General features: G+C 44.6%; 1 protein-coding gene across 2 annotated transcripts in view; it reads right to left on the bottom strand.

Moving 5' to 3' along the window:
* Nucleotides 1-12,723, bottom strand: part of NPHP4 (nephrocystin 4) — a 60,958-nt gene that overhangs the window by 31,549 nt on the left and 16,686 nt on the right. For both annotated transcript variants that reach the window (XM_068916292.1, XM_068916291.1), the window contains exons 10-11: nt 7,474-7,656; nt 6,396-6,525 (exon numbers count right to left, since the gene is read on the bottom strand). In XM_068916292.1, coding sequence (XP_068772393.1) covers nt 6,396-6,525; nt 7,474-7,656 — 313 coding nt within the window. The remainder of the gene's footprint in view (nt 1-6,395; nt 6,526-7,473; nt 7,657-12,723) is intronic.

Below are 12,723 nucleotides of genomic sequence, written 5' to 3'. Positions count from 1 at the left end.
ATTATTAACAGGGATCTAATCTAACAGATTGTGTTAAGTACAGCTGTGAACTTATAATTGCTGTGAACTTTCTAAATAGGTAAAATAAGCATTAGCTGTGATCACAGTGAACAAGTCAGCTCTGGAGTCAGAGACACCTGAACAGAACTGTTGGAGAATTAATCCCCGAGATGCCCAGGAGAACAGAATTAACCGATCATGTCCCAGTCAGTGAAAAGGATTGGGACAACAGCAGCCACAGGGTCTCCCATAATGTACTAGCCATTTTAAAAGAAAGCCTCACCTGTGCATTAAACAAGAGAAAGGAAGGTAGCCTCAACAGCATAAACAATCTCCCTGCGCACTTTAGGATGAAGGGCTTGAATGTCTAGGTAGTCCTTTATACAGCACATTATCACAGCCCCACTCTGTTCTGTTTAAGCAACAGTTGGTGGGACCTCAGCTGGAAAGGCCAGTGCCAAGGCAAGAAGCTGAAGGCAAGAAAGGCACCTTAAAAATGTCTCCGCCAATTATTTTCCAGCAGAGCCTACATAGTAGGGAACTGCCATTCTCAGAGCCATTGTTACGAAAAAGAAAAAAAATGGAGCAAAAACACTCAGCCAGAAGCTTCAGCTTCCCTTTGGACGGCAGCTAGCCTGATGGAAGCTGATAGGTAGGCTCTGCTCACAAACAGCACAGACCTCCACCATCGTCTGGGAGATGCGAACGGAAAGGTACCGGCACCTGATCGCTCCTCCACACACAACGGCCTGCTTTCTGCCACTGCTCTGCCATTTGATACAAGGCTCCTATGCCTGCAGCAGAAAAACAGCCACGGGTGCTGCCTCTGCTAATCCCCATCACCGCACACGCTTCCAGCTGCCTGCAAACAGGCAATGAAAGTGCATTCTGGGGCTCGCTTACGAAAAAAGAGCAGAGGACCCTGAAGGGGACTGCAAAGAAAACTGTCTGCCCGGGAGGGAGGTCAGGTAACCAGGACCTCATCTCACATCACCTTTTTTTCCTCTCCTCTGGAGGAATAAGGGCAACAGCGTTTGTTCTGCCAGAGCTGCTGTGGGCGGCCACGTCATTGATGGGGGCAGAATCGCTGAGCCCAGGATCCCCACTCAGTCAGCCCAACTCCGTGCTCTGAAACGTCTCAAAAGCTGAAGCAAGAGGGCACAAAGGGCAGGAGAAGAGCAGAGATGCTCAGTCCCACCTCTCCAATGGGGTGATAAGAGCGATGCTCTTTTTGGGAAAGGCAGGCAACCACTGCCACTCCTCCAACCCAGGTACCTCACTTCCAGGTAGCCACCGAGGCAACTTAGCTGCGACTCACAGCACCCCTGAGAACCAGGGAAACTTCACAGAGGTCATTCCCTAAATTGCCTCATCGATATCAAATATAACCACAACTTAAAACAGTTTCACTAACAAACTTAAAAGAAGGGAACCTTACCTACTCAACTGGAGTATCTTCATGGCATGGCAGAGGAGTTGCCTGTCCTTTAAAACAGTTACACAACGCTGTACATATCTTTATCTGAAGAATCTTAAGATCTAGCGATGCTTCAGAAATCTGAGGCTTTCTGCTGAGGCACACATACAATGTTACTAAAAAGAAATGCCAGCACACATACAATCTAGATTTTGCTTGCCTGTTGTCTTTCCATTGGCAAGCTAGCTGCATGAAAACTTTCTCTGTTGGTGGTGCCACAGCTGGCATCTGAAGAGGCCTGCAGCATCCCCAAAAAGGGGATAGTTTCCTGAGGGTGCAAAATCAAGTCAGAACAGACAAGCCATTAAGCCACTGAATTCGGCTTTCAGGCAAGCATGCCTTGTTACAATACCAGAAGTCTGAAAAATCTAGGGTATAAGCAGAATTGTTTTTAAATAGACTGTTTATCAAAGTTCTCCAGGAGGCTTTAGAGGCTCTTCAGGAAGCACGCATCCAGAAGAGATTACCATATTACACTACATGAGAGACTTTCCAGCTGTCTATCATATATAACGCAGCAGTAAGAGGCTAGAGTAAACGACTGTCTTCCAAGTGATGCTAAAAAGCTAACTTCATTCTAGAAAGCCTTCCTAAACTGTCTGAGACAAAAGAAAAATTAGGTTGCCAACTGCAGCAAATTTCCAGGCCTGTTCAGAGATTAATTTTTCCTGACATCCTATTACTTCACAGGCAGTTTCTGCTCGCCAAATGCAGCTGTCAAAAAATTGTTAGGATTTTTCATTCAACATTTCCGTCACTTGATCACATAACAAAGCTCTGAAGCCATTTGCTTTTGGCAGAGAAACGACGACAGAAGAAGTCAAGCAAAGATGCAGAGTCCTCCATGCCTTGTCTGCCTGTGCGGACATCTGTATTTTTGTGCAGGGATGCGTGGGTGCCAGGTTTCTTACTGCCCAGGATCCCCCATTTCAAGGTCCACTACTTGCACTTGTCCCCAGCCTAACTCTGGCCTTACTAAGTGCTGCCTCCTCCTTTCACTGAGGATTTACTGCACAAGGAACTGGAGATTCCCAGTAACCCACTGGGGGGGAAGCCGAGGGCTCCTGCAGAAGGATGCTGGCACGCATGGAGTGCTGCTAGCATAGGAAAGCACACAGGCATTTTGCTGATGACTAGATGCAGACACGAGCTGCCTCTTTTTAACTGGAGGAATTTGCTACTCCGGGAAGTGGTGCCTGCAGGAGGACCGAGGCCACTGATGAGGCTGTTGCTCGGCAACCTGCTGCAGTTCAGGCAGAGAAATTGGGTGATGGTTTCGGGTGGCAAAGACATGGGAGGAGCAGGGAAACGAGAGCAGGGCCAGCCGCCAGGGCAGCGTGCATGCCAGTGCGAGGCAGCTGCTGGCCACCTTGGAGCCATCCGGGAGGCTGCCAAGGCACAGCCTTTGTGCACCCCTCAGGGAAATCCCAAGGATCGCTCCGCAACCTGCTAGCGGCCTGTGCACACTCCAAACAGTCACACAGGGCTCCTGGGCTGGGCGACGCAACAGAGCATCTGCATAGCACAAAATCAGCTTTCTCTACTGGCCACGAACACACATACTCGGTCAGATAAGCAGAGATCAAGCAAAAAATTGAAAATAGGTGCTCAGCAAATTAAAGGGTAAAGGGAAGAGATTTCTTACATGGACAAGTCCAGCCACATGCACACTAAAGGCAGAGGGAGCAGAGAGGCTGGCAAGTATTGTGATGCTGCCTGAAGCGCAAAAGTTTAATGCGGAGGCACTCTTACCTCAAATGACATGTTTAATGTTAATAAACAAGGAGTTCAGTGGTAAAGGCAAGAGCCTGTGAGCATGTGAATAAGCCTCCTGGGTATTCATCTGAGGCTTGTTGCTATTCATGATGCCTCTTCAAGGCAGCAGCATCACAAATACATCTTCATCTTCCAGATGTTACTTTGCAAGTTTTACAGACCAGTACTCACAGGAGGCCGGCCTCAGCCTGCCGCATGCGAGACACCCCTGACACTGGCTGTAAGGCCAGGATGTAGTGTGCTTCTGAATTTTACCAGAGAAGTCAACTGCATACCTACTCCCAGACTAGGAGGAGGACTTGTCCATCCTCTCCAAGCACATCAGTTTGTTAAACAAAAGACAGTAGCTCTCCCCACAAACTCTACTTACTGTCATATTAGAATTATTCCCTTAGAATACAAGTTCTTTGGGGGAAAGGAATAAGGCTTTGCTGGATTAAGTGCTAACTCCATGATTGTAGTGTCTGTTGCAATATAGCATTACCTAGCCCGGCTGTGGCTCGCGTGTTTGCCCCAGCTTTTCCAGAGGTAGGGCAGGTGGGACTTACAGCAGCCCCAGACAGACAGCAGTGCCTGCAAGGTCCAGACTATCAGCTACAGCAAGTTCCTCCGCAGAATAGGAGCACAATGCTATTTTGCATGCTAGCACAGTTTCCCTTGGTCCCCTACTTAAGGCTTTGGAGAGTCCCTCTCAGTACATGTTAAGATACACTTACTTCTCTTTTCACCACGTCATAGTTCACTGAATGTATTGACTGATACCAGCAGAATTGCATTTGGAAAAGTTCTTTCAAGCAACATCAGGAAAATAGCAGCCTCACAATTATATCAAGGAGAGCCTAACCCAAGATATCCCCCAAAACTCCAAACTGTTAAATCACTCCAATTGACCTTAAGATTTCTGCTTTACAACCTGTTAAACCAAATAGCCCAACCCCAAAGAGCCAGAAAGCTCTACAGCTGAAGTGGGTCAGCAGCCTCCCTGGCAAAGCCACAGTGTCACTGCCATCTCGTGGAATGACACAGCATCTCCGCAGCAGGGAGCAGGACAATGAGCCAGTGCTGCTCCCAAAATACCAGGCATTACTCAGACCCATAAGCTGAAGTGCTTCATTTAAGCTGACAGCTATAGTATCATCAGGCTTACCAGAAGAACCATATAAATTTGTAAAATATTCAAAGAGAAAAGGCTCAGCCATAACTTAAAAGCTGTTATGTATTTAAAGACTCTCACCGAGACTTGCATGGGAACACACATGAGAGTAGGAACGAAGCTGGGGAGGAAATGAGAGAAAATAAGACCTAATTCAAAGAACTTCAGCAGCCAAGTCGTAAAGTTTCATCTGTTTTATAGCTTGCCATTTATAACGTATTTCCCAGATTATGTTGTTGCGTGATAGTTCATTATACTTCAGGTTCCACCGCACATGGGAGCCAAAGCTCCCACGTTGTAAAGGGTGCGACAGTGGCGATAGCGAGATGCACAGGAATGCACAAGCCTGCAGAGCTAAATGCTAGATGCTGCAGATGACTCCAAGATGCTCCTGAACAGAGACTGACCCTAGCTTTGGGGCAGGGCAGGACAGGGCAGCCAAGCGCTCGCAGGTACAGGCCACATGCCCTCACTCACACCCGTCACGTGGGCAGCACGCCTGGGAAGGTCCTACCAGCCCCAAAGCTGGTGTGCTGCACGGGGCCAGGTCTATCAGATAGCACTCCCCGAGTGTCAGGGAAGCCAACGCCCTCTCCTGGGTCTCCGCTCCTGCCTGCCAAGCTATGAAAAGATATGCTCTAGGTTTAACAGTCAGCTACAGAAAAACACAGCATGGCTCTTTCCTGGCATACAGCAGCCTATCTGAAATAAGCTGCTTGTTACTGACAGAGGCCTCCGTCCCTGTTGACCAGTTCACCATTATTTGAAAGCCACCACAGAATGCACAGTCATTTGACAAAAACCAGCTGCCCAACAGGCAATTCAGCAGTTGAAACCATCACTTGTCTGTACTGCAAAACATTTACTAACAGATGACTCTTCTGGCAGTCCCTCAAATACAAACGGCCCTATAGACTTCAGTAACAATGCCACATTAATAAGGTAATAAACTCACATATTGATGTTTAAACAGGCAGTTAAGTTGAGCACAATCTGGTTTGCACATCCATAGATGGATTGAAAAAGATTAAAACAGAGCAGAGTGACTTTCATTGAAAGAGGAACATTCTTCACTGCAGAATTCATGGTGAAACAATCAAATTATTCCAAGTCATATAAATAAGCAAATTTGTTTTCTCTTATTTATATCTCAGTCCCACATTGTACCGTGGAAAGTTCAGATAAAAATTACAAACTATGAGTTGGTTTCCTGCTGATCATGAAAGAATAGAGCAGATGAAAATCCTCTCCAGCTCCTGTTCCTTTGTTTCCTAAGAGCACTAGGCATTGATTTAACTCCATTCCTAAGTCAAAGTCAATGGAAATTTTATTCCTGTCTTCAATACACATAACAGATCAGTGCTAAAAACCCTACCATCTGGTATTTTTGTGCTCTATATATCTATATATTAGATATCTTCATATGTGCATATACACATATGCACGCCTGTTTTTTTCCTCAGCTAGACCCTAGAACAGAATCACCTGCATTACAGGTATACACTGATTAAATGTGTTGTTGTCACATTTTATAAGCTACAGCTAAACAAGATTATTTATTATTCAGCCTATAATTGACAACTCTTCCATCCTCAACCATCTGGAAGGACTAAGAGTTTAAAAAGACAAGTAATGCTAGCAGCAGGAAGCAATATATTTCTGGTGTAGCTGTAAGGCTGTTCCAGGAGTTTTCAGCGGTTCAACACAGAAGCCCCCCAAATATTGTTATAATGACCTGGAATACGAATGGTTGATGACATCCTGGAAATTACTGTAATTTTTGCACATGGCTGAGTTCTGATATCACAGCTGCATTTTGCAAATAACAAGTAAAAATGAGAGTAGAATTCAAACTGATGTAAGCTTGATTCACTACGATAATTCACAAACCAGTTCACTGAACTTCATCTGAAATACTGTTTTTGCTTCTGATCAGATACTGATGCTACACACTATACTTTAAATGTCACCAATATGGAAAACACTCACTCAGAGATGGCGTAGGAGGCTTCTCTGAATCTTCTCTGTCTTTACTTAAGATGTCTGTAGAAGTCACAAGATGTTCGCCTGAATCAGTAGAAACGTGGAATTGGATAGTACCAGATTCAAATTGCTTCACCTGAAATTTTGAAGTGAAGTGAAATGAAATAGTTTTTAAAAGAAAACGTGCTATGCACATACTCTTTCATATCTCCGAAAAAGAGAACTGATTCTCTCACCCTGCCAGTCAGAAAAACTATGATGCAAGAAGCGTCCTTCCAAGCACATGGAGGCAGAGCTAGCAGGGATTTACATTTTAACAACATCACCAAAAATCTGTCCACTTGCAGAAACAAACACTTGCAAACTCTTTCCACAACCTACCTCAGGCATAAAATTTTGCTGAGTTAAGAACATGATATATATTCACTAGCTACTTAAAACTAAGCTAGAGAGTAGACTCGAGTGCTCCGCTTTGTCCACAAACAGTATACATGAATGTGAGTAACTCAATCTACAGAAGAGCAAGTTGCATAGATATTCAGCTTTGTGTCCATGGCAGAGAGCAATCAGTGCAGTTGAGCCTCATTATGGAATTCCGGAAACAACTCTGAGACACTCCTTTGTAAGATCCTTTCCCAGTAGTAATTTCTTTTTACTGGTAAACGATAAACACTTTGGAGCAAGGTCTTCAACCTTTTCTTTGTGTGTACATCACTTAAGATAAAATAGCTCAAGTAATGATGGCCTCCAAGAAGTATCACAATAAATAACATGTTCGTCAACTATATGACAGGTCAGTCTGCACGTTCACCATTTACAATTAAAGCAAAACAGCAGATAAGGTAAGCGCACTGTGTACAGTACGTGTGTATATTGGCAGGGGGATGAAGGATTGTTATTCTTGCTCTCTTCTCATGACTATTCACTCATAGATTTGCTAAAAGCCTCCCTATTACCTGGTCACTTAAGATTCTTTAAAGAAGCTTTTTAAAATGGAAAGGCCTCATGCTGGGCCTGTCCTGAAAGCTAACAAAATGTTCAACCACGCTTGCAATGCGGAAGAAATCACAGAAGCATCCCTTACCTTTTCAGAGGTCACGCTGTTTGGAGGGGTCTTATATACCAAGACTTGGCTTGGATTGTGCTGAGTGCCTCCATGCAGGGGCACAACCACCTCTGAGGAACCAGAGCCCAGGAAAGGGTTCCAAGCAGCCCATCGAACTGAGTGCATGTAGGCTGCCTTGCTCAGAGATGTGGCGGACAAGGCCTAGGGAAACAGGAAAGAGCAAGCACGATGAGCACCAGGAATCCTCGCGTTAGCGCAGGAGGCATACTGCTGTCATCAAAAAAGTGACAAAATAAAGTAGGTTAAAATATCAGCTGTTTTCTGCCCAGGGAGCAATAAAGTTTGGTAGCATTCAGAATTTATGGTAGAATATCTTCTGCCTTTAGGAAGTGTGACACACAATTTTTCTGAAGTACTTCTCTTTATCCTAGAAGAGAACTAGGAGGCTTGCTTTGTTTGCACAGTTCTGGAATTATTCATACAGACTGCTTTGCACTGCAACAACGACAAAAAAAATACCAAAGAGCAGGTCACAAGATGTGGCCTCAAAGGGGCAGTGCATCTTTAAGCTTGCATAGCTCATAACAGAAATGCCATTTACCACTTCACCCGTCACTGCCAAAACTGCACACGCATGGCCTCTATGGTAAGTTTTATACACTTAGAGAATAGGCTGGAGAGACTGCCCAGGCATATCTGAAAGCTCTATGTCTTTGCTTAAGGAGACAGGCCTCTGGGCTAGTTTTGCTTTGGGCACAAGGGTGGGAAGGGATGGGGAAGGCAAAGTTGCATTCTCTGAGGCGAGAAAAACAGTCTACATACTAACAGTAAAGGGGTTTTTTATTTCCACTGAGTGACTCCAAACACCTGGGACACGATGAAGGCTGGTGCACAACAGCGCTCCACGGTTAGCATAAAGGAATGAATGTCATCCAATAAACTAGGGGTCTTATCTTCAGCTATACATTTTCCACCCTTGACTCCAATATTATACAAATCACTTATCTCTGCTTTCAGCACATTGAGACCCACTACTTTCAAGCACATTATTTGTCTTTCCAGACCCATTTTTGTCAGAGCACAACGTTCTCTTCAAATCATTGACTTTTCAAGTGCAAAGTAATACTGGCAATACTTTTCTGACAGACAGGGACAGAGTGTTGACCCTGTGTAGCACATTTGGGATCATTTATACCTCTCAGCTGAAGATTACTGGGCTGGCTTTCCCACACTTGCAATGCTTGTCTCTCCTCTACTCTTTGCCGCTGGCAGTGCAGACAGAAAACCCAACTTTCTACATGATTTTTATCTGTTTGAGGTTAAACACAAGATCGCGGCTGCAGCTGCATACAGATATGAATCCTACTTTCTCACTGTTATCATTGTATCACTCTTCCCACTTGAGTACTTTTTATTTTTTCCTTGTACTTATCCAGTTTAACTAGCAAGTCACTGAAATTATTTCCTTTTCTGCACTCTATAGTTGCAGTATATTAGACAATCACATTCTGAGATAATTTTACCTCATTCCTTTACAAAATTATGCACGGGACTATACTTCTATATTCCGGATCAACAAAATGCAATATAATGCTTTTCAAAAATAGAGCTTTTTTTTAGCCTTTGTATTTTTTAACATACACAGGCTGAGATAAGACAATCCACCCCTTCCTTTCCACAACTGGTCTTTTTATAGCCAATATTTGGCTCCAAGTGAATGTTTTCAGCCAAGCAGTATAAGTGAGAGTTTATAATGTAAGTGCTAGCAGATCTTACTAGGAATTTATTATCACCATTGCTGTAATAAGTGGGACAACGTTCCACGAGATGAGAATTCTTCCTGTGTATAGAAAGTGATTAGGTCTCTGCAATAAGGACAGAGAGCTCATTAAAGAACTGTAACTCTCTTACTCAAATAGCTGCATTAAAAGATATATCTTTGACCATCTACTCCTCAAAGATGGGAAACTTATTCTAAAAGGAGGCTAAAGGGTTCCACTTACCCAATCACTTTAACAGCTTCCCCTTAAAATTGAAGGTTATAGAAGAATATGTATAAACACAAACTTACAGCTCTCTATCCATTTGAGATCATTCTTACAGCTCCTTGCTAAGTGCTAATTACAGCACAGAGACTACCGCAATTAGCTTGGCAATCAGCTTTGGGATTAACTGTTCCACAGAAAGGAAGCGCAGAGGGTAACTGGGTTCACCCTGCCACATGGGGACCTCAGCCAGCTCACGGCACAGCCGGACATCAGGCAGTGCTGGTCCTCTGCCCGGGACCAGTAGCCACCAAACACCGGGGGGTCGCGGGCTCACAGCCCGAGGCAGCCTTCTTGCCAGCACCGACCTTGAAGGCAACTGCATCGCCCTCCCTGCAGCACAAGCAATGGCACGGGCCACCTGGCACAGGACATCCCTGGTCACAAGGACATCTCAAAGCACTGCAGGCTGCACAGGCAGTGGTCCGCTTGGGCTACCACTGCCCCCAGCACAGGGCCAGACACCCAGCACATCTGAAACACATGGGAAAGGGGACAGCACCAGCCATTGCCTGCATGCACCAAGGCTGCAATTAACTGATTGCTTCACCTTGCAGGGCTTTCCATCTGGTCCCTTCACCAGTATTATGTGCATTAATGGGATTTTGTTTTTCTTTGCTCTTAATTAAACCTAGGAACTCAACTTGAGTTGAAAATAAAATTGAGTTTGTTAGCACAGTGAAAAAAAAAATCTGCATTCTGAGACCCAAACCTCTGCAGGTCCTTAGGCTTTAGCTTTTTAAATGAGTCAAATCCAATATCTAATTTCCAACAGCACAGTTCTCAGATTTTCCTCTCCCAATCAATACAAATCCCTTTGGTCTGGCATGCATGTGCCACTTTTATAAATATCCATGTTTTCCCCCAGTTTTGCTTCGGACAGCTCTAATGAGAGAGGACATTTACTGCATTATCAATGACCCTCTCACAGTCATCTTAGTGGGACAATTAGGGACTCATAACAAATCAATTGCTATCGATTCAGCCGCTCCGTCACACCACAGACTAACGGCAGGAATAGTAAAGGATCTCTGGAGATGACAGCTTGGGCAAAGAGCTGATACAGCGCTAGAAAAGCCCTGAGCCGCACGCCGCCAGGCGGCTGTTGCTAGGGAAGGGAATAGAGACGCCGCAGCAAGCGCCTTCCCTGCCGCCTGCCTGGCGCTCCGCTGACAACAGGCGCATTTCTAAACTTTGTACCTCCCAGAATTAGACCATCTTTACCCTGTTTGCGTCTCTATCTGCTAAAACGCAGAAAAGCGATACACATGTGGGTGAAGTCGTGTAGCACAACCTAGCTGCTACCCCATCAATCCGCACGTGCTCCTCCGCGCACCGGGTTAGGCATGCCACAAACAAGGCTCCGGCTGCTCTCAGTCAATACCTTACTGATGTTCATCAATACTTCATCCCACCAATACACAACAGGCAGTTTTAACTTAGCAGAGAAAAAACAGCGCAGCTTTCCAACGCCGCAGATGTCCAGGCAGCAAACATTTCCTGGTCTGGGATACGACAGATCCCTCCCTGATCACTGGGTGACGTATGTCAGGGCTCATATCTAAAACCAGTGCCATTTTGCAATTAGGTGAACAGCATAAACGGAAGGACCAGCTCTCACTTTGCTAGCTACAGTTCAGAATCATTTGTTAGGGTTCATTCTAACCTCCAAAAAAATGGAATAATATAACTGAATACATGCAAATGACCAGTAAGTCTATCTTAGCAAATATCATCTTTGCCTGTACAATTGATACAGAGATTTTTCTGATTAAGAGCTGGAACAAGTCAGATTTAAACTCTCAGAAAAACATCAGCATTCCCGAAAAGAACCTGAGGGGTTAATCTTTTTTCAGCATAAAGCTTATTTTTGTGCTACATTCTAAAGAGCCTTTTTTAAATTAAAAAGGCTGAAATTCTCCAAATCAGCTTGCCAGAACACTCCAGGACTGCTACAGGCTACATTTCTCTATATACATATACACAGTGGAAAAATTTAACAATATATAATTAAAATGATTTAATAAGCCCATTTGCAACATATTACACATGGTATTGTGGAAAGCACTTTGACGTTTTGATAGGAGATATTTGCCTTTTTTCCCCCCACAGAGTGAAACAGTTCTTTGGATACTGTACATGAGCAACAAAGGGAGCTATTGTTTGATCCTAGAAGATACTGTGCCATAAAGTGCAATTTTCCCTCCTGCCTCTAAGTTTTATAATGTTCAAATGTAGAAGCGAACATTCAAATTTGATGGCAGTCAAAATCTCCAGCAGTAGTTAAAACTAATAGAAAGAGACTCACTTGTAGAAGAGTCTGATGAGAGTCCAATGATTTTAATACTGCAACGATTTCCTCGTTCCCTCCCTCCTTCCCTGCAGGGAAGCAGGATTATCTGTAATCCCCCCTGTAGACTCTATTCTTGACGCATTTTACCTCCTGAGCAGAGGACACAGATAGTATGCATGCCAGCGTGCAAAACAGCAGATTGCTCCCCAGTCTTCCCAGAAAGCAGAGCTTGAATGATTATAAGCATGGCCCAGACACTTTCATGCATCTTTGTGCGACTGTCGCACCTTTCTTGACACCCGTCTACAATGGTGAAACCTACTGAGACAAGAGAAAGCAGACGAGGCAATTGGTCTGACCTGTTACAGACCAAGCAGCCTCCGCATCCCCTAGGAGCGCAGTGGGGCAGAGAACTAGCTGACGTCAGCTTTGGGGTAAGTGCAAAATGAACACCAATAAACAAACTACAGCCCTTTCCAGGTGGGAAGAAGGATGACATCCTGCCTTCACCTCCCACAGCACAGTCCATTCACCACTGGGATTTGTCCCAGATGTTCACAGGGTAAAGAGGGAAGCCACCCTGGGGTGAAACCCAGGGCTGGTAAAGGAGACAGAAGAATGGAGGAGTAGGCTGTCTTCTGGGACATCAGCTAGTGAATGCAGCGGAAGGGATTGTCAGCGGGGATTTAAACACCAGAAGGAATCACTGCCTAAGCAGGAATAAGGAGGCACTGAATCGATGATCTTTCAGTCCATCAGTAAAGCTTCAATACAAGCTGGTAAAGCTGGGCTCCTAATCAAAGACACTAAGAGACCAATGAGCCAAAGGTAGTCACAATTCCAATTTACAAGACCAGGGATGCATACAGTGATTGTATTCATAAAAGCAAAGTAGGGCCTAATAAGCATTCACATTTTTAGTAGCTTTTA

The sequence above is a fragment of the Struthio camelus genome, chromosome 21 (assembly GCF_040807025.1).
Source record: "Struthio camelus isolate bStrCam1 chromosome 21, bStrCam1.hap1, whole genome shotgun sequence".
Taxonomy (NCBI): Eukaryota; Metazoa; Chordata; class Aves; order Struthioniformes; family Struthionidae; genus Struthio; species Struthio camelus.
Note: the sequence above shows the minus strand (reverse complement) of the source record. Positions and strands in the feature narration are given on the sequence as shown.